This window comes from Sander lucioperca, chromosome 13 (genome assembly GCF_008315115.2).
Source record: "Sander lucioperca isolate FBNREF2018 chromosome 13, SLUC_FBN_1.2, whole genome shotgun sequence".
Lineage (NCBI taxonomy): Eukaryota > Metazoa > Chordata > Actinopteri > Perciformes > Percidae > Sander > Sander lucioperca.
This window is the reverse complement of record NC_050185.1, coordinates 10,008,816-10,033,703: the sequence shown is the minus strand read 5'-3', so window position 1 is coordinate 10,033,703 and position 24,888 is coordinate 10,008,816. Positions and strand designations below refer to the sequence as shown.

Below are 24,888 nucleotides of genomic sequence, written 5' to 3'. Positions count from 1 at the left end.
TTCATAACCGGACAAAAGGCAGAGGACACGGTACCAACAAAAAAAAAAAAGAAGAAAAAAACATTACCAAAAAAGAGGAAGACTGTGATGGTGTTCCTGTCGTTGCACATCCTGGCATTTTTTGTGGATGTTACATTAATTGGAAATGTTATGCTAAAATAATGTTCCATACTGAAATCATTTGTGATGTCTCAGTGTAATCAAAGCAAGAACTTCCTCTTTTGGGTTTGCTTTTTAACTAATACTACTTAATAATAATAATTACTATACTGTGTGTGTGTGTGTGTGTGTGTGTGTGTGTGTGTGTGTGTGTGTGTGTGTCAGTTAAATTCACATATCCAACTATATCTGTAAAATAAAATAAGATAAACAAGCAAAAAAAAAAAAAAAAATTATGTATGATTTCCACTTTCCCTGTACAAATAAAATGACTCAACTTGTTCACAGTCACAGCACCTCAAGCCACTCACTCCCTTCAAGGTTACTAAGGACAAAAACATTGGTAAGGATTCATTCAAGCACTGCAAAAGTAGGAGGCTTGTATCGAACCAACATCTGCAAACACATCGAGAACTATCCACATTTGCTGGACCGGTTAGTTCTTTTCTTTCGTGCTGAGCAACTTTGTCAAGAGATATGATAGACCCTAATGCAATGCAATCTTGATAGTGAGTGTTAAGATATACAACAGCACAGCAGATATAGCCCAATGACTAATAGTGAGGAAAACAACACAGCTGACAGGTGCCTTAGGTTTGTAATCTCCTATTGCACGCCGACGGATAAACAACAGCACATTAGCAGCTCGGAAATATCAATTTCTGCATGTATTTGAGTCAGGATCTTTGGTATGTCAATTATACTGTCAAACACTCATCCGATTACAAAAATGTCAAGCAAAAAAAACAAAACAAAAAAAACACAAAGCTTCACTTTGTTCTTTATTATGATGAAGCCATTAGTTATCCCTTTTATTACAGGACTATTAGTATCATCAATATATTTCAGGTTTGGGGGGTACAGAATACATGGCCATGGAAACAAAGACAATAAATCATACACAAAACTAATTGTTTCATTAACATTAGACAGGAACGCAAATCTCATTTGGCTCCATATCTTTTTAAATATAAACTGTGTAAACGTCCAATATGATTATGTTACTAGTCATTACAAAGTATTTATTTGAGGTGGCCTAAGGGTTTTATGACGCTGACCATATAATCACAAATTCCCCTGATCGAGTCTGGCCAGGCCTCTTTCTCCCTTCATTTCCTGTAAGCTTTCAACTGTATGCTATCTAATAAAAGGCAAAAAGCCCCCCCACAAATACCTGAACAAATTTGGAATGAAAATCCACTTCCACAACATATAGATTTTTTAGGAAGGACACTACGTGAAAGAGGTAATTATACATATATATTTATAGCATAAAAAAGTAAAGGTTTCACGTCAAGCCCCGAGTGAATTGCCAATTAGGTAAGGACAGATGTGCAACAAGTTAAGAGAACTTTGCTGTGCCTGTGTACCAACGCCATAATTCAGAGAAAATGATGATTGGACGTCAGACCTTAAAATGTCACCGTTCAGCTTTCAAGGTGAGGAACTGTCAGATCGGACAAGTATGACATAGTTATCCAAATATGACCTATAGCCTTCAATAAATGTAATATAATGCAATTGTTTCTGTACAGAAGTTGTGATTTTACATTACAGAATTTGCATACCACTTAATATGCTTCAGAGGAGCAAGACAAATCTGTGTTTTAACTCCAGCATAATACATAAGAAAATAAACCAAGAATATTCTACATTTTGCTAATGACAATATGTAGAAGCTGCCAGACGAAAGTTTAGTAACTTTAATGTGAGAGAAAAGTATGAAAGGCCTTTTTCTTATGGGTGAAAAAAATCAATTGAAATCAATAAGTCAGTAGCAACAGAAGTAGCGGTGGTTTGAGACTGTGCTGTGGTAGACAGACAGACAGACAGACAGACATTGTCCTCTGTTAAAGGAAATTTATTTTCACAAGGTTATGAGCATGAGGTCATCAAGTTAGATCCAATGAATATCCTAATATAACCATATGTATGTATGTATGTATGTATGTATGTATGTATGTATGTATATATATATATATATACACATACACACACACACACACACACACACACACACACACTGTCACGCTGTCACAAAGTTGATCATTCAAAATGTCAAGCTTGAAGTTATCAAACTGCTCTAGATTCTGCATTATGTATATAAACATAGTATGTTTATATCATTACCCTTCCAAGCAGCTCCTTAACCTGCGTAACGTACTCCACTCTTTATACATTTTTGAGACACCATCGTCATACTTATTGGTCGTTTCACTGCCAAGAACCTCGTCTTCTCTCTATAGTCACTGACTCACAACAGAGGGACCACTGTATGTCCTTATCAGGCTTATGCCCCTAACACATAGGAACACTAAAGCACAAAGTTTGAGTGATACACTGACCCACCTGAGACTTGAAATAACATAAAAAGAAGGATCTAATAGGTTGGGGGGCAAGAGAAAACGTATTATCAACTGTATGTCCACCATCTTTTTGCCCCATAATGTATTTTGACTGTGTTTATAATGGTAAATAACTCAATTTTAGACCAGTAGAAAAAGTAAACCCCTAAGCCCATATAGAGAAGTAACACCTCCATCACTGAGCTGTTCTGAAAAACCTCAAAGCCCCGTAATAAAAAAAAAGATCAGTCACATTACTAGGAACTATGCAGTTGAAATAACTGAAAGGAAAACAAAGTAAGGTCCACTGTCCAACAAAAAGCAAGGTTCTCAGATCTGTGCTGAATACACTTGAGCTCAAGAATATGATTACAATAGACAATAAATCCTAAATTTACTTTTTGCCATATTCTTATCCATTTCAGAGTACCCTTAAGTATAATCTATTTGTGTTTCAAAATCCTTAAAAATATTCCTCCATCTAGAGTTGCCTTTAGCCGAGGTAGCACACACAGTATGTTTCCTCAACATGCACTATTCCATTTCCAAAACTATGCTGGCATATGTGGATATTACCACCTACCGAGCAGAAATCCCAGACAAACACAATTTCAGCTGAACCCTGTCTAATCCATCACTACAGACACACATCTCTCAAAAATGACTAGCATCTTTAATTATTCATCTACTGACACATTTCAAAGGGCAAGAAGAATCCACAATAGTTCAAAGTTTTTCATGAATGATATGCATGTCTGTGGATCATTTGCCTTATTTATGCAAGTGAATTCAGACATTTCTTTCTAAACTAAACATACATTTATAAAAAGGTCATGGATTGCTGCTACACTGCTACATTTACATAATCAAATTATTTCACATTAAAGTAAACAACTAGTTTGAATAACATCTTTGTTGTTTAAGTTCATTCATCCTTTAGTTTAGTTTACTTACAAATACAAAACTCTGTTTTTGACATCAGGGCAATCTTTTTTTTGGGGGTGGAAGTGTTTCAAACCTAGTTTTTCACACTTACAGTAACAGTGCATATCAGGCGTGATACAATGCAATATCTGCTAGGTCAAACAGTAGCGAGGCAGCAGGCCTGAGACAGCACGCCCTTCAGTAGAACATGAGATATGTGCACACTGCACATGTGGCTGCAGCGAAGAAGGGGGTGTGTCAGCCCCATTCATCGAGAGAAGTGAAAGTGAACACATATAATAATATTCACCCTGGAGTTGTGTTTTATTGCTAAGCTTAGTGTTGAAGGGACCATCGTGCATTTAGCCTTTATACATGACCTTGATCCACACAGCCTGTCAACCTACGAGGTGTTTACCCACAAGGCCTTTAGGCAGTTAAAAGTCAGACAGTTATGACAGGGGGTCTCCATTGGCAGAACAGCAAACACACAAGAAATTAACACTTATATAAGTGTAGATAAAATTAACTCACCGTCTTTGAGTCTAATTCGTGGTGTTGTTGAGCTAAGACTTTATCTACACTGGCAGCATCTGTAAACGTAACAAACCCAAATCCTCTGCAAAACAAACACATAAAGACAAAAACGACAATGTTAAAATGCATACATACAAAATTACAAAATGTTGGTTCTTGCAAATACAAAATGCTAATAAAAAAAAAAAATTGTGCCTTGCCACAATAAATTGCATAACAGCAGGCATAATATTCCTATGACCTTAGTATTATTACAATATTTCTGTGTAAATGTATTTATAATCCACATTATGGACGTCCTGTAGCAGATTTGAATCACAAACTGGGGACACTGCTGATCATTATTTGGTATGTTACAATATGAGACGACACTACACCAACATTGTGGTGCAGTCACAAAGTCAATGTCAAATTGCATTCGGCTGCAGCTTTACAGCAGTGAGCATTTAAGCTTATCTGGCTTGCTGTGAAACCACACGCAGGCGCGCGCACACAGGGACACACACGAACACATGCGCGCGTGGACACAGAAACACACACATACACGCTGGATTAACACTAAACACGGACAAAGTACGCGATATCGTTACATGCACTGGAAAGGAAAAGTAGAAAAGCCCTATATTTACCTTGAGCGTTTTGTCGTGGGGTCTCTCATCACCATACATTCTCTTATTTCTCCGAATTTACTAAAATAGTCTCTAAGGCTGTCTGTGAATAGAGAAAAGATGTCGGGTCATTTGACAGAAACATATGGGCATGTTGTTGTCACTGTATTTCAAAAACACCCCGCGATGCGCATAGGGGTCGAATAGAGGACTTCAGATGGACGGAGATCAAAAATAACATCGTGCGCACACACACTAGTGAGATATCCCATACAGTACAGTACTGCACAGTGCACATTCGCACATACACCGCCAGTAGCTACACCGAGCACTCAGTCACAGCGACAAAACAACAAGAAATACAGGATACGGTGTAAAAGAGAATAACAGTCTCACCTGGTGAGGTTTGCCAGCTGAGGCCACCGATAAACATTTTACTGTAAGGGGAAAACACAACAGAAGTGAGTCCAGATGTCAGTTCGGCCATTTTGACGACTAACTACTTCTAAAAGCGACCTTAAAGGATAAAGGAAGACTATAGGAAAACACATTCGCGCTTAGTAATTATAGTCTATCTACATAAAAGGGGGAGGCCACTCTTGCAACAAAGCTGAGGTCTTTTAACTGAATGTGGAAACAGACCCGTGCACGGTTTAAGTGCGTAACGTTACTGTGGGGACGAATCCAGCACGGCAGTCGAAGTCCTCTTTAAGATGTTGTAACATGGAAAAAAACGTACCTTTGGATTAAATTTAGAAAGATTCTTACCCCGGGTCATGTTGTGAATCATTTAGGCTTCCGGATGTGGCTTGACTCCCGTCTCCTTCCATATCTATTTCAAACTATAGGCTGGGACTACAGTAACAGTGACAGACACACACAGATACGGCAGGAGATATGCAAAGCCCCGCTATGAGAATATTACTGAGCCGGGAATGAAAGCGTCACACGTGGGATCAGCTCAGCCCCCTGCTCCCTCCTCCCTCTCTCAGCATGCTCTACCTTGGCCCACAGGGGGCGGAGCCTGCCTCTGTCACCTAACCAATCCAATTGACGTCAATTCAGGCAATCTGCAAACCAATCCTCCGATTTGTCATTTAATTAAGCACTAAGCCACTAGAGGTGAAAGTGGCTTATTGCTCTTCTAAATCAGTGGACACATACCATAAAAAAAAATCTTTGTCTAAGAAATGTTCTTCTTAATTAGCAATGTTTACATATTAGTATTCAGCAGACAAGTAAACCTTTACAAAGCAGCAGCGTGATTAATTACAATAACTTATTATTCTTCCGCCATGCAATATAGTCCCTCAGAAAGAAGCAAATAAAAATGGGGCAATTCCTATTTGCATATTAATATTTGAATGATCCTGATTGTCATGGCTCACAAGTGTTTTTATCAAGAAATAAGCAGAGTTTAATTCAGCTAAAAGTTGCATGCAATGGGAGGAAACATGTAAAATAGATATTGTGCAGCACCAGTCAACTGGCATCTGTAATTTAAAAATGGAGAAGGACAATGAACAATAATTGAGTAACAACAATTATTGAATGTTTCATCCCCAGAAATACAGTATATTTTTTTATGGTGGGAAACAATATTATGGCAAAGTGATTTTCCAATAAGAGTTGATTTTTGGTTAGTGCATTTAAATTCTTACTACAGCAGGTGCACATTTAATGGTACTTCCAGCTTTAAACATGACAAATACATGCATGCTATAACACCAACAGAGCAAGTCTGTATTTATGTTTATATTCAATTAAAACATGTTACAATTTATATTTAAGATACAGCTTAGAAAACGCAGAAGATCAGATTTTGAAATGTATTAAAAGGTGCCTAACTGTAGGCGGTGGGCTGATACAGTCTCCTGAGCCATAAAATCTGTGTTCAAGCCAGTTCAGATCCTGTAGAAAAGGTCCCTGAGCATGACACTGAATCTTTGCAGCTGACCCTGAGGTCTGACCTTTAACTATTACATTCATTATAGAAGCCAACACAGACTTATCCTATGGGGATCAATAAAGTATGGTATCCATACATGCAGTGGAGTAATTATAAATGTTTGATGTAGATTGCCTGTAATGAGCTGCCAGCCCTGCTCCCTGCACAATGTATGTGGAGATAAACTGCCTCTGCCCCCGCATGACCCCAAAGAAGAAGAAAGATAAGAAATAAAATGAACATGCATGATATTTGTGGTGGCAAAATCTGTTTTTGATACACATTATTTGCACAGTAGGCAATCAATAGAATCTAAAAAAGAAAATCAAGTCAAATGATGTTTTAAATGATGTATTATACATTTGTTTGTATCTATGCCACATTACTGCTCACAGAACTCAGACAATATATTCTATATAAACACAGTTTTTTTTTCATCTTAGCATGAGAATAATTACAACAAAACAATCCAAGCTCTGCGTGAAACGTGACTAGTGATCCTATTTCATTATTCCCATTCAGTGAAGTTTCTTGAATAGGCCCGCCTGTGTGTACTGTTGAGGGCACTACCAGAGGGAGTTTCTTATCTAGCCAGGCAGCATGTTTTTGAAACAATGGCTTAGATAAACCAAATAACAAGAATTTTGACAGTTCAACAGCTAAAACTCTGTCATTAGTTAGAGAACGCTCCACATTGCAGCTGTCTGTATCTCTGACACAAAGTTATAAAGGCAAATGGTGGCAATTCCTTGTAGCACAGGAGTGTCAAAGAAAATGGAAATATCCCACCTTGTGTGAAACACTATTACTTATTCTTCCTACTATGCACTATTGTTCTGTCCCATGCCATTTGGTGGTATATTACAGATTATTATAGTGTTGCATTTTCTATAAGTTGTCAAATGTGTGACAGCGTCCTACAGCATATGATGAAAAAAATTGCATCCACTCATGCAGCTGCAGAGAGAGAAGAGTGAGGGAGGTTATAAATTGATGCGGAATATGAGCTCTGAGGAACAACATTTTTTAAAGCGATCACAAGGTGTGCAAAAATCACAGTGGATTTAACACATGAATAGCAACTTGTTTTATGTTCAAATAAAAACACCGGAGACCCAGGTTTCACAGTGTGGTTGTTCAGTATTTTGCTTTTTGAACATTGTTATCATGGCCCAGCTTTTTACTGTTGTTATACCATGAAGAGAGCAAAGTCAAACGTGAAAGAAAAGATACATCAGGTGTGACATTTCCCAATATCTGATCAAGGACTGTGAACAAGGTTTGAACCCAAAACTGATGCAAAAGCAAACCTATTCTATTTAAAATCTAAGATTGGTAATACAGTCAACTAGCATATCATACTTCAGAAAAATCTCTAGTAAATTTCTAGTTCAGGGTTTCTTCAGATCTTTTAGACACTGATTGAAGTTGAAAAATGTATAGATTTTTAAATAGAGCAGTGTTCTCCTTTAATCTGAGCAGCCACCACTGCCTGATGAAAGTGCCTAAAATGTTTATCCTTCTTTAAGCAAGTTTAGGCGCTGTGACAGCAATGCTTTCAGAGCAGCTGAGCGTTTAGTATCGAGTGAGGAGGAAAGAGAGAGGGGTTATATTTTTCTATGTACGAACAAATTCCCTTGAAACTGATGCCGATCACACAGTAACATCATCATGGCTTGGAAGCATGTATAAAGGTGACAGCTGTTGAAGCTGTTCTGATAAATGAGGGGATGAGGAATTTCAAGAAATAGACACATTATTATATTCTGCGTGCTTTGAACTCATCTGGGCTGAATCATAATTCACCATTCACTTTAGAATCAAGGAAAATGCAAAGATTTGTGACATTATATTGTTGCAACTGTAGCTTTTATTCAGCGCGAAAAGATGAACCGCTTCTCAATAGAGAGGAAACTCAGCATGCAAAAAAAGCTTATAACTAACCGAGCCTTTGCATGAAAACTGGAGGATTTGGGGATCGAGAGAGAAGTAAAATTGATAGTGTGTGAAAGAGCTGAGGGGAAAAAGAAAGTGAGAGAAGCAACAGACTCACTGACAGTGTTATGAGATGCTGTTTTGAGAAGAGGCATCCTGTTTCCTGTTGCAGTAATCATTTTACACCCTCAGAATCCTCACTTGACCTTGGAGAAATTGTTTTTGGATCATGCATAAACCCTCTTCTCTACCCAGATTCCTTCATATAATCTGTGCATGAACGACAAAATATATTTTAACCTTTAAATGTCTGGAGACAGAAATATGGGTGATGAATATACAGACGTGCTCTAAAGTGAAACTCGAAGTCTACAGGGATTTAAATTCTTTATACATCATTTGCATAACTCTCACAGAGGCTCACCATGTGTTTTAAGCATGCACTGACGTGAAAGAATCCAATCTTATATTAATCCAACACTAAAAGATAGCTCAAACTAAATCACTGGCATCAATTTGTTCGGGATATTATTCAAACACTCCTGAGATGCTGTTAATGTGATCCTCCGGATTTCGTGAATGATTTCATATTGATCACTGTGGATTGAGTGATCTCTGCTTTTGCCCAGGAGGGCCTATTACAGTGGAATTCAGAATCCCGGGGAAATCTGTGGAGAAGGCTGCAGATGTGAACAAATTGTCTCCCTCTAGTGTCCTCTGCTTTCTGCTCCTTCTTTGCTGAGCTAAAGCACCTCTCAGACTGCAGGGAGAGAGCCAGACTGAAACATGCATAATTGACAGTCCTATTTCAGGAATTAGCCACCCACCAAACTGCAGCCTACCTGCTCTTTCATCTTGCCTGGAATAATTTAGTATCTTATAAAATTCTATTCCAGCCATATTTAATAGTAAACTGATGGATTTAATAAATACAAATTCTGTTCTCATCATGGATTTGTATGTTTCTGAAGGGTGGTGTGTAAAAATGTTGCAGACTTGTCACTTGTATGGGAGGATCACTGGGACTGTGAACAATTGTTGCCACATAGAGACACTGTTTGAAGTCAGATCAGTAGGAAGGATGTTCTGGTGATGAGTGCTTTCTCTCTTCCATTACGCCCTCTGTAACTACGTAGATGAGTTAATTAAGCGGTGCCAGAGGCTACGCACTAGCATTCCAGGTAGATGGGCCACTGTGATTTTCTGACATCCGCATTATTAACAAAATTAAATTTTAATATTGACATTTGAATATAAGGCTCCTCAAAGCCTGCAAATTATCCTCGCAAAATGCAGTATTCCTTCGTACCAAGAGCACAAAAGCACCTCAAGGTACCACAAAATAGCTTGTAGTACTCCAGAGAATCACAGATCAGAACACAGCAGTTTTGCAGATATACTCTAACTACATACATTTCTGTTTTAACAATATAGATCGAGCAAGTTGATCTGCATTTTGGACCTCAGTATTAAAAGACCATTTGCATGTGGGGCTCTTTAGACCAATCGGGCTCCAACACAAGTGGATGATGACGACATCATTTACTTGCTCCACTGGGCTGGGAGATAAGCTCATACCCCTGCTGCTCCCTGGAATGTTCTGGCTGCAGTTTTGTACGACTCCAGAGAGAGCTGTGTGTTACAGATGATGACAAGTGGCATTAAAGCACGGCGAGGAGCCATCCTATCACCTGTACAGTCAGCAGCGGGGAGAAAGATGTGCGTGTTGGCCTTTTGGAGAGCTTTGTCAAGACAGGAAGTTGTATATGTAGGTATCATGTAAGTTATATCAATCTTTTGTTTTTTTGGATTGGTTGAACATTTTAAATTGAACATTGTTTCTAAAGTGAGCTTCATTTTGATCTTCCCAAATCTACTTTCTGTCCACTGTCAAAGTACTTTAAAGCCCATTTAGTTGTAATCCTTTTCAGGACAGCTGTGCACCATGCTCTCTGGCTTATCATGCAAATTTACAGAATCCTTAAGAGTTCCTCTGCATAACGGTGTTAAGACATACTCATGCATGCCGCACAGCTCCATTTGTTGTTGCAATACCGACCAACTGAAACACAATAAGGCTACGGATTTCCAGCCTGAAGAACTCCTAAACCCAGTTTTATTCACTTTCTCTGAGTTTGTTTATATGAGTGGATATGCCTCAGGCATTCCTTTTAAAATCTTCCAGGGGCAGAATGGCACAGTAAGCAGGCCTCTCTGGACACACCAGCTAAGTGGTGTCTTCTGGCTCATTCTTTGCTTTCTACCAGCCCTTTCTCTCTCCTTTCCTTGTTACATAATTCCCCCCCCCCCTAACTGGCTGCCACCATATATTCTCTCAGTTGCAAACCACTTCCTATTCTGCAACCACCAACCTTAACACTGACCTTGCCTTGTCTGTGCCATTGAGACGAGAGCGAGAGATACCATTTCCTCAGCTTCCCCCCTGCTGCAGGGTTTGATTTTTTTCCCTGTCTCATCAGTCTTTCGGCTGCTGGAGTACGCCTTGTTATTTCTTCCAGATTCCTACACGTTTTGCTTTTCAGCTGATCAGTGCACAGACGGGAACACATTGCTCTTGGCTCAAAGAGACGGCGAGCCTCGGCATATAGACCCAAGCTGTCAATACAGATTAGGTTTATCAGATAAACTTTATCTGCAACATTTGAACGTCCTTTGGTTGGGAACCAGCCTAATTCTGGGGCACAATTGATAATGTGATGCAGGCTCTAAGGACGCCGAAATTGGCAGCCATTGTTTTAGCCATAAGCAGGCTGCAGTGACCTTTTCAGGGAATGTCAGTGTGCATCAGTATATGTGTGTGTGAGCTTTGGTTTATCATTATGGTCTACAGTTTTTAGATGCATTTTATTCAAAATCTGAACATCAGTTGCATGTTTGGTGTTGAATTATCAAGTCCTGTCATTTATTATGTATTCTTATTAATGTTTAATTTGTTTGTTTGTATGTACAGTATGCACTCAATCACCAAGGCAAATTCCATGTAGTTCCATTACTGTGGCAATACACTGCTTTCTGATTCTGATTCTGATTCTGATTGCAGTGTGGAGCAGTAAAACACACTTTTTGTGCATTTTAAACAGTAGTGAATTTCTTTCTAAAGCTCATTGAGAATAGTCTCTGTCAGCAGCAGATGGTGTCCTAGTGAAGAACACATTCTCTCTAAGAATCGTCTTTAGCTGTAATGTTTTGGTGTAAACATTCATTTCTGTCCCACCACCACAAGAGGGCACTTAGAGCACATGTAATCATAATAGGAGCTGATGTCATAATTGTGCCTTTGTCTACGTGTGTATTCACGGAGGTGGTTCGAAGTGACACGTCTCTTGTGTTACTTTTAGGAGTGAGACTAAAATCACACTCAGGTTCACCACCTACAGTGGCCTTATGGCCTCTCTCAACTGAAGGGAAAGACTGCATGACTTCCACTGCCTGTTAAGGGAAACAGCTAAAATACTGGCCTGTTTTCTAGACTCCCTGTTATTTCTGTATACAGTCTCAGAAAAAAAAGGTTCCAATCTAACTCAAATAGCTTGGTGGCGAGCCAGCTTTCTAAGCAGTGCTCTTCAAAAACAGAAGAAAGGGGACTTTTTCAGCAACGCACACACACAAAGATGTATAAAGTAACACTCACAAAGATTGCCTGCAATCGGATTGTAATATGCTATATATGTTTTTAAAGCCTTTTTATATGCCATTAACTGAACACAGTGATATATAAAGCTGATGGGGACTTAAATGTATGAGAACACAAGAGGGCAGTGGGGTTGCCGAGTACATGAAGCACACTCAGAGTGAGTCTTATTGAGTGTGGCTGAAAGAAAGAAAGCAGCTCACTCAAAACAAGCCCGGGTGGAGAGATGAAGAAGGGAGGCATGGCAGCAGTAAATGATGCTAGCCTTCTACACCTTGTCAGTTATTAGGAGACGCCAGAAGAGAAATCTGACATTACTTTGTGTTGTCTACAGAGGAAATAATTGGCTAGCAGGCCAGCTCACTGGCACCTATAGTACTCTGAAGAGATGTTTTAAAGTTCTACAGCTAAAGAAGGGAGCCACAAAGTAAATAAAATGTATCATGTATTTGTCAAGGATTAGAAAGTATTAAAGCTGCAATTATGGAAACTAAAAAGAACAATTGATTTAGTGGTTATGTTGTTTGTCCTCAGCTTGACAATTAAAACCGACATAAACCAAAATGATTTTCTAGTAACTCAAACATTTATTCCCGGCAAACATCTGTTTGTGGGCAAATATGAACCATAACAACAACTCAATAAAACACAAATGGTGCAAAATGAATCACTTAACATGTCCCTTAAACTAGGTCTACAGTGGAAACTAGCTGGCTGGCTGGTTAATAGTGCTTTCTACTGGCAGAAATGTAATAATTTGGAGGATTGGTTGGAATAAACTAAATAAAAATAATAATTTATAAGTGATTAAATCAATATGCAAGTTAAAGGAGAAACTGATATGAGAGGAGAAATGAAAGTTCACTTTCTTTTAAAACTTGAACCATGCTTATAAATAAAGAGCGCACCAACCACAAGTTCCTTTCTGTTTTGGCTTCTATTTCTAAGCTATAAATACACAAAATTTATTCAGCAGGTGTTTGAGTTTTCAGAATGAAGGCTGGTGCGCAGATTCAATGATCAGTTATTTTTGTTCACTCTGTGTGACTTCTATTATAGTGCGTGTATTCAGTAAATCTTAAGAATTATATCAATTTATCCAGTTGTATAGCATTTTTCTGTGTCAGTAAGAATTTGTATAGAAAGGAATATATTTTCATTTCAATTTCAATAAAAATGTGTTTGTTCAAGGTGATTTCCAACAGTGATTAACTGTGAAGCAAGGTCTATCTGTAATAAGTGTTGCTTAGGCTACATCTACACTACTACGTTTTGGTTTAAAAACAAATATCTTTTGCTAAGATAAGGCCTTGCGTCCAAAATACTATGCTGCTTTCGAGCCCCTAAAACAGAGGCATCTGGAAACACTGCTGCCCCCGTTTTGGTTAGAAAACTCCGGGGTTGTGTTGTAGTCTGGACGGGAAGAAACGGAGACCTTTGGAAACGATGATAGGCTACAGGTCAGTCAGTCTTATGTTAGGCAGGCTTACATACCTTTCAGTAACAGTTCCACCTTGTTGTTGGTCCAAGCAAATAAATCCCTGGTCTTACTTGTTGCCGTTGTTGCCGTTTATCCAAAGTATTTTCTGTATTTTCAATTTATACATCCATGATTTTCAACTGCAGAGTACCATTAGACAATATGCTTCCTGTTTACAACAGCACGCACATGCCCAATGTATGCGAAAGGTCATGTGATATGCTTTGTCAGACGTTCCATGTCACATTCATGTGCAACTCGGATGGTCCGAGTTTCCGATATCGGAAGTTGTTCTCCTGACTTTGGTGTGTTTATGTGCTCCCAAGTCGGAAAGTCGGATTGTTGATTGCAACCATAACAAAAAAACTAAACAGAGCCTGCCCTGCACACACGCGCTGCCCACTGTCGCACATTGATGTAACTAAAAAAATACTAAATACGGCTTTTATTAAAACACTGTCGTCTTCAAAGTATCGTTACTAATAAAGCGTGAATAAGTAGGCTACTGTTTATTAACGGTGGAGTATCTCGGTAACTTTATAGTAGCAGTACGCCGTGCAACACTAGCTATTACCGTTAATACCAGTTGCTGTTCACAGAGTTACCTAGATCAGTGAGTTGAGTTATTTATTAGCATTTAACACTATCAAGTCAGTTTAATGTTACCTGACTTGTTAATCAAGGTTGAATGCCGATAAATACTAAAATATATCTTCAGCTAATGTAACCTACCTGACTTGTTATTAAGGGTTAAACACCGTACTAACGTTAATAAATAACTTTTCTAACTAGTCACTCTAAATGGACACCAGCTAACGGTGATACCATATTAAAAATTATATTTGAGCAAAAAGTTGCTAAAAAAAATAAAAGTTTCTTACCGTTAATAAAACATCTAGTTTTGCCCGCCGTGTTAATGACACATATGACATCAAGTCGGGCACCAAAAGATTTCCTGAGTTCCTGAGTTGTTTTTCTGACTTCAGCAGGCGTTCACGTGCATCTTCCAACTCGGAAGCTTGTTTTTACGATGTGTCCGACACCACGTGAACGCAGCATCAGTTCTGCTACTGGAGCTAAAACTCTTTGATCGTTTTTGTGTCAAAACGCTGCTTGATAATGAAAACGTAGTAGTGATGGCTGATCCTTCCCTCAATAAATACACTTGAAAACAAATCTATGCCCACCAGTTATAGCTGAATAAGTCACTGTTTAATGAGTTTCTATAACCTTGTTTTTTTAACTTCAGCCTAAGGGCTGACACCATACAGTCTATGGCTGACACCTACAGTATGTCAAAGACGCATGGGATATGTAGATGTTGACCACTCCCCACTGAGATGCTATTAGTGAAAACACTGTTAAAAAAATCAATCCTACAGTGTAGGATAAAGAAAAATGTAGGGTAAAAAAATTCAAACAATCATCAAAAGGTATAAATATCTCATCAGTTTTATTTGACCATACAGAAATTGCCTTGGAGAAGTGATTCCCTGGCACTGTATTTTTCTTAAACTATCAAATGCAACTTGCTGTGCTGCCTTTCCTACCATTTTGGCACCTTTCGGTACCATTATGCAAAGGTATATCTAAAATGTAAAAACCCATAGGCTGGCACATCACTGTTATCTACTCCTAATGCAATCGAGATTGGAATATCTTAACATTTCATATAAATAAGCTGAGAATGTCTGTGCTTTTATGCTCTGCGGCAATATAGCAGTAGGTTAGCATTCCTGGAACGTTCAATCACCATGCAGATCATTTTCACGAGCGTCACTGAATCATGAAGGACACTTAAGTTTAAGATGTGATCAAAATACAGAAGCAGTACTTGGCACTCAGACTTTGTTAAAGATAGTGATGCAACATTGTCCATTTGTTTCCCCTCCACTCCACAGAACTCTGTTTTTTCCTGTCATGACCAGAGTTTTACATACACCCTGTCCTCAGCTGGTAAGTGATATGGTTTGTTACGTGAAACAAGCAGGCAGGCATCGAGGACATCTACGCAAAAAGGCAAAAGAATCAAAATAAGTCAAGATTTAGATATACGAGTGTAATACCTTTTTGAAAGCCAATGCAATAAAATAAAATAAAAAAGATATGGCCACAATATGACAAAAGCAACATAAGCCAGATCCTGCCAATAGTTGTAGAAAAAATGGGGAAAATAAAACAATAATTTTAAGATCATTATGGGTACTGGACAGCATTGAAATGGGTAGACTTTATTTGCAGATGAGCACCAGGCTACATTCATAATAAACTAGTACCTGAATGTATAGTGCCATCATGTGCTTAGCTATACTCATTACAAGGTTGTTTTTTATTCAAGTGGAGGCTTGTAAAAATTGTTTTTAGAAAAGATAATGCATTGTTTTTTAACCAATTATTATAAAAGTAACATCATACCATATTCAGAATAGCAGGAATTGTTAAGCTTGTCATGACGCATTTGTATTGTAAATGCCCTTTTGCTAAAAAAGCTGGTAATGTACAATCATGACAGTACTACAACAGTCAACAGTCTTGTGTGTGCCCTATTTGTTTGTGCGGTGAAATCATAGTGTTTGTCTTTCAGAGGACTTGTTGCAGAATGACAGACAGAAGGCCCAGCTTGTGTAGGAAAGGGAGCGAGGAGCAGATAGCAAGAGTCGGGCTTCTGTTGCTGATGCCGCTAGGAAGGGACTGATTCTTCCTCCTCACACTCCTGGTGCGAAGAGTGGTTGTCTTCTTTGTTTGGATGGAGGGGCTCTCTGTTGTAAAGAAACTGTCTGTGGCCACTGTCATGTCAGCCCTAATGGATGTTTCAGTAATGAAGCTTGTGTCAGAAAAAGAGGGTGTATCAGTGCCAATGGATGAACCTTCCTTTGTGCCAGAGATGAGATGGGAATCAGTGCGGAGTATGTGTTCTGCGGCAGCTGGGCTAGCAGATGCAGAGAGGTGATTAATAGTTAGGTGTGTGCCTGTGCTTCTGGGTCGCAGGGTGGTGATGCTCATGGGTGTGGCTATGAAAGGGACATGTGTGTTCAAGGTCTTTTTGGGGGTGTGTGGGGTGCTTTGCAGAGCAGAAACAGAGTACCACCACCCTGTCACACTGGTGTCAGGGGGCATGGAGCTCAGGTCCTGGGCACTCGCTGCAAGGGGGGGTAGGTTGTAGGAAGCAAAGTGCCACCCTCCAGCCCTGCCAGGGCGCGCCCCTCCACAGACAGGCTGGGTGTGGCAGGGGCAGCCCAGGATGCGGGCAGGGGTGTGCTGAGTCCAGGAAAGTAAGTAGGTGATGTCGGCATAAAGGTGACAGTCCCAAGGGTTGTCGCCCAGAGTGATTACTCTAATTGATGTCATCTTGTCCAACACTCCAAATGGCAGCGTGGAAAAGCGGTTAGCATGCAGATAGAAGTGAGTTACTCTGAGGAGCCGGTCCAGAGAGCCCGGCAGCACCTTCACAAGCAAGTTGTGGGACAGGTCAATATTCTCCAGGTACACTGGCATGTTGGTGGGCAAAGTCCAGAATTGATTATGGCTTAGGTTGAGCGTGCACAGATTGATCAGCGTGTTGTTGATGAAGATGGCACGCTCCAGCTTGTTGTTGGAGAGGTCAAGCAGTCGCAGATTCCACTGGTTGACCGTGTCGTTCTTGTCCAGCAACTGGAGGTGGTTGGAGGTGGCGTAGAGCTGCCAGAGGGAACGAGGCAAGCCGGCGGGCAGGTGGCTCAGTCGGTTATGAGACAGATCGAGGAAGCGGAGATGGGTGTATGCAGTGAGCTGGCCGTCCAGGTTGTGAAATCGGTTGTGGGACAAGTTGAGGGAGCGCATGTTGTGCTGCAGGCCATCGGGCAACTGTCTCAGACCCCTGCATGAGCAGTCTACCTCTCTGTGGCTGTGGCCGCACGAGCACATGGAGGGGCACACGGCCAGGACATGCAACCCCAGCAACAACACAAGCAGGAGTTCCAGAAGGGCCTCATTAGGGGAGAGCTTCAGCAGAACATGCCTGCTGAAAGATAGGGAGACAGGACAGGAGAATGTTAAGGTTTGTCTTACACAGCATCCTCTTTAACTCCTTGAGGCATACTGTTAAATGATGCCTGCAGTGTGCTTGGAAAGTGAATTCAGGAAACGTTGCTATCTGTAGGAGAAGCACAGTGACTGCAGAGGGCTGTGCTGAATAAAACTTGTTTCATCGTTTCTATAAAGCTCCACCCTCTGTCAGAATTTCTCTCTCCCTCACACGCACGCACGCACAAACACACACACACACACACACACACACACACACACACACACACATATCTTAGGTACATACATACTGTAAATACCCAACAACAACAGACTGCTCAACGTTTGCTGCACATCACTGCACTGCTAGTGGATACTCACATTCGCATCACATGCCAAACTCCCCTAATCAAGCAGGAATGTTTTTTTAGGAATGTTGTAGCAGTGTCCTTTTGAGAAATGTTCATACTGTACTGTAAATATGCATCATCAGTAGCAGGTTGAAATTGACCTGATCTGCAAGGGGATATTTCGAGTCTATTCAAGAATATCATTCATCACAAAGGATGAGAAATCCCTGTAGTCATTCTCCCTGGCATCAGTTTGCGTGTTCAGTCATCAGTGGTTGTCAGAGCAGTCAGTCCCATGCTCTCAGAGGAGGAGAACTAGCTCAATAGATGGGTTGTATTAACGACTCCACAGAGAACTCATGCATCAGCTGGTGCAACGGCAGGCAAAGACACAGCCAGGATGTCTACACTGCTGAAACTGCAGTATGTGAGCAAGGGTGTGGCAGAATTTGTGTGTAGAAAAGAGTCTATAAATTTATCCATAACTCACCTTCCCATCTTATCATTCCAGTCACTTTTCTCTGCTCCTTTTTGCCGTACAGCCCCTCTTCCCCTCTCCTGCTTTCAAGATTGGGACCAGCTGCTGCTCTGCTGAAGGTGATTTTTTTTTCTTTCTATGCCTTAATTCCACTCATAGAATTTGCCCCTTGCTCACTTGTCCAGTGCGGGCTTTGGAGTTTGACCTGGTCCTTTTGTCCTCTTTGAAGAGTCGAGAGTTTGATATTGCCTGTATGGATCTATGGGTTAGCGCAATCAGGCACTGCCGGCTCTGGATTTACTCTGTGCTGTGGAAGTGAGCGGGGAGGGGTGGGGTGTTGGTGGTGGGGGGGGGCACGCATAACGGAGGGGTCCCTGCATACAAGGTTGCTACAAAGAAAACTCCTCAATCCCTTATCTGGCAGCTTTCAGGATTTACTTCTGCATTTAAAGCAACAACTATTGTTGTGGTTAGATTAATTGAGTGATTTCAGTCCTGTTTGTACTAAAAATAAATTAGATTGCCATCAGTTATCACCTAAATCAATATTATCCCTCTTTAAAGCATTCTCTTACAAAGAAACACTGTGCTGTAATTGGTTGTTATTTTCCCTGTGTAAATTTAGACACTGCCACAAAAGCATTCAAGATTTATTGCAGAGGACTCTAGTCTACTGCAGCTTCCTACCTGTCATCAGCAATACAAGCAACTCTCCATTCTGCAGCTGCATTGCTGTACTTCTGCCACACATCATTTACCTTGGGTTCTAAGGGACAGTGATACAGACGGTGATCAGAGTTAAATGTGGCAAATTTAACAAAATAATTAATAATAAATATCATTTTGATTTATGTAATCACAGCAGTTGAGCATCATTGTTCTCTTGTATTCGTTTTGTACTTGTCTTTGTTCAGTTGTCATGTAAATGGGGCAAAGTACCTCTTTTGCAATGTGCTCATTACTTCCTCACTCAACTCTCTCTGTACTTTCCTCTCATGCCGGCCTATACTTCCAGTACATAGCTATACATATTTGATTTGATATGACTGCATCCCATCTTTAAACTTGCAGACACCCAGAGCTACTGCAAAGTGTTTTCACCTCATTGCTATTAGAGTTGAGCTGGATTTGAAGCAAGGGCTGCAAAGAGAAGGGACAAAGTATTCAGACTTTTAATGAAGGGTGCACATCCACCATGACGTCACAAGTAAGGAGATGAACGATTATCTGCAAAAGACGGCGGAAACAAGTGCATATTGGGTTTTTGAAAAGGTTTTTTGTTTGGCTTTGTCAGCTCTGGCTGAGGTGAAAGAGAGCTTTCTTTCTGAGTTGAGTGGCACTGCCTAGAGGAGGCACATTCTCTGCTTGCTAATCAAGCAGACCTCTCTCTCTCTCTCTCTCTTCTCTCTCTCTCTCTTTCTCATACACACACACACACACACACACACACACACACACACGCACGCACGCACGCACGCACACAAAAACGTACACACATAATATACAGCCACAACTAAATGGGAAATGGCTGCATAATAATGAATACAAGACTGAGGTCATGTTATCTTTTATTCCTCTGGTTGTTGTCATATCCATCATAAATGTATATACATCACAAGAGTAAGGTGTGTTAAGACACAGGTATTCATAATATTAATATATTCCAATATACGCAAATAACGGAGAAATACATATAAACCAACTGGTTTCAGCCCAAAATGCTCAGTGCCCAGATTGACAGATTTGGCAGCACACGCAGTTGTTGCAACTTACTGTAAAGCTAAAAAGCAAAAGCTGCTGAAAGAAGTATCATTCATTTACTGTAACGGGGTAGTAAAATAAAAACCTATAGGGAAGTGAAACAGGAAACTCTTTGGCATACACACACAACTCTACACCCCATCCTTTGGTTCCTCTGTGGTCTCAGAGGAGGAGGCTGCTACTGCGTTAGTGGACTGGGCATCAATGGCCTCCTCTTGTGGCTTTGAGGAGGCTGCATTTTCATCAACGGTTACAGGTGTAGCTGAAGCGCCCTCACTCTTGGCACTCGTGTCTCCCACCTCCTTCTTGTCCTCCTCTCCTGTTTGTCCATCCTCCTTTACCTTCCCTCCTTCTTCCTTGGTGGTACCATTTCCCATCTCCTCCTGTGTTTGACTGATGTCAGACATTAACACGGTGGTCTCTTTGGCTTCTGTCTCTTTGTTCTTCTTGGCAGTTCCCATCCAGTAATCATTGGTGCTGATCAGGTCAGCGTTGCTGCTCAGCATCTTGATGCGCCTTCTCAAGTGGCACACTTTCCATATCAACATCACAGTAGAAACCAGCAGAATGGTACAGGCTATGATCAGGCCGCCAGACACCATGAGCATTAGAGGATATTCCTTCACTTCCTTGTAAAACCCCATGGGTGTGGTGGTGGGAATGGTGGGTGGCTTTGTGTCAGGTGAATGTGAAGTGCTCTGACTTTTGGAGTCCTGGAAAACTTTATGTGACAGTGTGGCGGCATCAGGCGTCGTGCTGGCAACACTGGTGGCAACACTGGTGGCATTATCTGTGGGCAGTACTGAAACTGGAATTGAGGAAGTGGGATCATGTATGGTATTATATGCACAATCAGCTCCACACAATAGTGCACACAGGAAGAAGAGGTCCTTCATGTTGGTATCTGAGAAGACATGGAATAACAGTTTGGTTTCAAATAAGATCTTGAATACAAATTTGTTACATTGAAGAGAATTAGGTAGAAGCCCAGACATAGTACAATCTAATCTATGGGGCAACCATAATCAAACCAAAATGACGTTTTTGTTGTGTTTGGGTTTAAGCCTAGTCACCAATGGTGGAAAGTAACTGGACATTTACTCTAGTTGTACCTATGTACAATTTTGAGGCAGAATACCGTTACTTTACATTTCCACTCGACTGCATTTTGAATGCAAATATTGTACTTTTTACTCCTATTCATGTATCGGTAAACTATAGTTAATACTTATTTTACTTTTAACAAACAATGAAATGATGATCAATCATGTTTACTAATGATTAGTAATGTTATAATTTATGTTATTTTATATGTAGTTAACACATGCTTATATATGCTTTGCAAAGTATTTATTAACCATTTAGAAGGAATTATTATCATCAGTTGCACCTTTATAATTGCCATCCAAATAAAGTTTATTGATGGCGTACAAATGCTTTCTGTTTTTTTTTAGATATTTTTTTGGGGCATTTTAGGACCTTTATAATGACAGGACAGCTTAGACATGAAAAGGGGAGAGAGAGGGGGAATGACATGCATCAAAGGGCCACAGGTCGGAGTCAAACCCGCGGCCACTGTGTCGAGGACTGAGCCTCTGTATATAGGCACACACTCTACCAGGTGAGCTACCCAGGCAACCACAAATGCCTCCTTAAAGGTTTACAAATCAGTTGGTAATCACTAACAAGTACTTCATGTAATATATAAAATGTTATGACCTGTGCAACAATAAACTGTTAAAATAACATAAAGAATTACTGATAATAAGTAAACATTATAAATAATAACTTAATTGTCTGTTAACAGTAAAATTAATCATTAACTTAGGTTTAATTAACTATCAATTTACCATTTATTAGTAAAGGTTATTATAAAGTGTTACCAAATTATGCTACAATAGCAGTGTGTAGGTTACATTAGTCCCAGCTTTACCAACGGTAACAACTAAAGGCCATTTTATGCTTCTGCGTAGAATCGACGGCATACTCCCACAGACCCCTCTGCGTCTACGCCAGACCCTACGGCGTAGCCTGACGTGCACCTCTCGAAAAATGTAACTACACGTCGCAGCGACGCACTTCGCTCGGCCGTGGCTTGCTAGCGTTGCATTTCCCCCGACTCATTTCCTGGTTCTCTTTCTCCATAAACAACATGAAATCAAGGAGAGGGTTAACTTTTCCTGCTAAAGATTTCCCACCTTGGTCAGAAAGAACAGAGGAGACACTTTGTTTCTCTCACTATGACTCTAGAGTCGGTACTCGCTCCGAAGCTAATTGCTGTCATTCTCTCACTTCTCCCTTGCTCTAACTCACTCCCCACACACACACACACACACACACACACACACACATGCCGGCTCGACACACACACACCATCGCACAAGTATAAAAATCAGGCCACTCAGGCTACGGCGAAAGCTCTGTGTGGAGCTTGCGCAGAACCATAAAATGGCCTTAAGTAATGCTTAGCCATTAATGCATTCATAGTTATAATTCATTAATATAACATATATGATTATAAAATGGGCCATTTTGCCTAATGAGTACTTTTACTTTTGGTACTTTGACTATATTCTGATTCTAATATTTATGTACTTTCACTGAAGTAAAACTTACAGGACTTTTACTTGTAACAGAGTATGTCCACACTGTGTACTGCTATTGCCTTCTCCCACCACTGCAAATCACATAGCCTATACTTTAGATTACTTGTAACCATTTTCCAAAACAATATAAGGATTTCTTAGATTTCTAAATCGATTATTTTCTTGTACACAGCCGTGTACAGTATGAAAAGAACCTGGCAAAGATTGAAAAGTTAATCCACCACAATGAGCGTTTAGTTGCCGTTGAATTTCTTCTTGCTAACAGTGTGAGGCATTATCTCCACGGATCTCAAGCAATTGTTCATTTCAGTACTATACACGGGAACCAGCTGCTGCCCTTTAAATATATAAAAAGAAAACTAAAGCGTGGTTAGAAAATGGTCAGTAACAATGTACTGTAATTTATGTGTAATTTGAATGATCCTTTAACCTAATAATGCTTTAATCCTTTAATTGAATAAGCTTTGAATTTATGAGCTAAGGTGCTTGTATTGTTTGGTCTAAAATCCCCCCTCCCCCATAGTTTAAGTATTAATTACTAGCTTACTTACTTACTTACTAAAATTAATTACTTATGCATTTCAGTTTTCAGTAGCCATTATCATATTTCTTGCATTTTATTGATACTTGTGAATACATGATTGTAAATTGTTCCTGAAACTGATGTAAACTCATTTTAAAGTAATCTTTAACCCTAAAACAGTTTACTGTATATTTCATAATGTACAGGGCTATCTTTAAAGTAGTCTAAAATTGCAAAAACATCACAATTGTATCATCAGGATTTAGAACAGAACCATACAACAACACTGAATACAGATGTCAGCACATATTTGTTCTTCTTAGGGTTCTTAGTTGATACAATTATTCCTTGGTCCATTTGTTACTGTTTACAGGTTTCAAAATAAAAGTATATGTTAATGCAATCTGTCACTTACATTGTTGGTGATGTAGTTCCAGGAAGAATATGGTTTTGTATAAATAAAAATGTCCCTAATGTGCTGCAAGTGAAAAGAGATGAGCGATGTATGAAGCAACAATGTCAAATGACAGTAATCCAAATCAATGGCACACTCATCTGTCCGTCTTGTTCTTACTTCTCCATTTGGACTAAAATTAGAAAAGGAAGTGGTTTTTGGTGTTCTGTTCGATGCTGTAGCTGGTCATGCAGACATCTGTCGTGCAGCAGGCTATAAAAAGTTGCAGCCATCCTAAATACTCACTGAGTAGCTTACTTAGGGTAAAATAGTTCTAACTCATTGATCATTAACTATTTTATTTAAGGTTATTAGCCATTTCTGGCTTTAGTTTTGTGAGTAAAAATAACATCTACAAACAGTGCCCCCAACACAACCCACAATCTGCATGACACCAAAGTTAGAAATTGCATGATTTTAATACAAGCAGTAAAGCTGCAATTTGCACAATTCTTTATTTATTGAAATGGTATAGCCTTTAAGACCTGTGACAGGTCTCTCTTTTTGGAAACGAACATGCTGACACGCTATGTCATCTCTTGCATAGTTTATAATAACTTTGTCTTCTCACCGGCGTCCACGGATGTCGGGTTTGGTGACATGGTTGGACTAAACATGCATACAGCCGTTTTCTTCATCTACTTATTTCTGTCTAAGCCACAATTGCTCACAGACGACTTTAATTATAGTCCATGTTTAATGTTACATATCAATAAGACAAGGCCTTTTGACACTTTAGTCACTTAATACCACATGTGGTGGAAAATGTTGCAGCACAACTCATGCACATAAAGGTGTGACGCAAATATGTAAAAACCCCTGTTCAACATCTGTTCACTGAGCAAAATATAAAATATCATTGATTTGCATTGACTGCAAGTGTATTTATTTTATAAAGTTCCCCTTCTTGTTTCCTCTGTAACTGTAAGTTCTTTTCCTGTGTGATTTATGGTAATTTCTGCTGTGTGTCTGCACCTGCACTTGTAACTTGCTTGATTTGGCAAGTTGCCTCATCCCTGCATATGACACTAGCAACACGCAACACAGGAGCTAACAAACTCATTTCATCAATCAACACCCACCATGCTCCAATTAGCATCTGTTTTGCAGGTATTGAGCTAAATAC

At 39.8% G+C, this 24,888-nt stretch overlaps 3 protein-coding genes across 24 annotated transcripts in view; all 3 read right to left on the bottom strand.

The window, feature by feature from the left end:
* LOC116064801 (RNA-binding protein Musashi homolog 2) overlaps nucleotides 1-5,591 on the bottom strand; it is a 249,196-nt gene extending 243,605 nt beyond the window's left edge. For all 19 annotated transcript variants that reach the window (XR_004108610.2, XR_004108609.2, XR_004899210.1 and 16 more), the window contains exons 1-4: nucleotides 5,342-5,591; nucleotides 4,970-5,010; nucleotides 4,595-4,676; nucleotides 3,963-4,047 (exon numbers count right to left, since the gene is read on the bottom strand). Coding sequence is in view for 16 of the 19 variants with exons in the window: in XM_031320064.2 (XP_031175924.1) it covers nucleotides 3,963-4,047; nucleotides 4,595-4,676; nucleotides 4,970-5,010; nucleotides 5,342-5,403 (270 nt within the window). In the remaining 3 variants the exon portion in view is untranslated. The remainder of the gene's footprint in view (nucleotides 1-3,962; nucleotides 4,048-4,594; nucleotides 4,677-4,969; nucleotides 5,011-5,341) is intronic.
* LOC116064803 lies at nucleotides 1,055-23,886 on the bottom strand. Of its 3 annotated transcripts, XR_004108611.2 has the most exons (3): nucleotides 23,724-23,884; nucleotides 20,058-21,083; nucleotides 1,055-1,066 (listed from the first exon to the last, which is right to left on the bottom strand). XR_004108611.2 is itself a non-coding variant. In XM_036008989.1 (2 exons), the coding sequence occupies exon 2, from the start codon at nucleotides 21,073-21,075 to the stop codon at nucleotides 20,311-20,313; it is 765 nt and encodes a 254-aa protein (XP_035864882.1). In that variant the 5' UTR covers nucleotides 21,076-21,123; nucleotides 23,724-23,886; the 3' UTR covers nucleotides 19,970-20,310. The 3 variants fall into 3 exon arrangements, 2 of the variants coding, with proteins under 2 accessions (XP_035864882.1, XP_031175935.1); XM_036008989.1 differs by lacking the exon at nucleotides 1,055-1,066 and having other exon boundaries at nucleotides 19,970-21,123; nucleotides 23,724-23,886; XM_031320075.2 differs by lacking the exon at nucleotides 1,055-1,066 and having other exon boundaries at nucleotides 19,970-21,083.
* On the bottom strand, nucleotides 15,017-18,747 carry LOC116064799 (oligodendrocyte-myelin glycoprotein-like). 2 transcript variants are annotated; one of them, XM_031320061.2, is made up of 2 exons: nucleotides 18,431-18,747; nucleotides 15,017-17,588 (listed from the first exon to the last, which is right to left on the bottom strand). In XM_031320061.2, exons 1-2 carry the CDS (start codon nucleotides 18,436-18,438, stop codon nucleotides 16,169-16,171), a joined length of 1,428 nt encoding a protein of 475 aa, XP_031175921.1. In that variant the 5' UTR covers nucleotides 18,439-18,747; the 3' UTR covers nucleotides 15,017-16,168. The 2 variants fall into 2 exon arrangements, with proteins under 2 accessions (XP_031175921.1, XP_031175922.1); XM_031320062.2 differs by having other exon boundaries at nucleotides 15,017-17,585.
* Nucleotides 23,887-24,888: the final 1,002 nt, after the last annotated feature.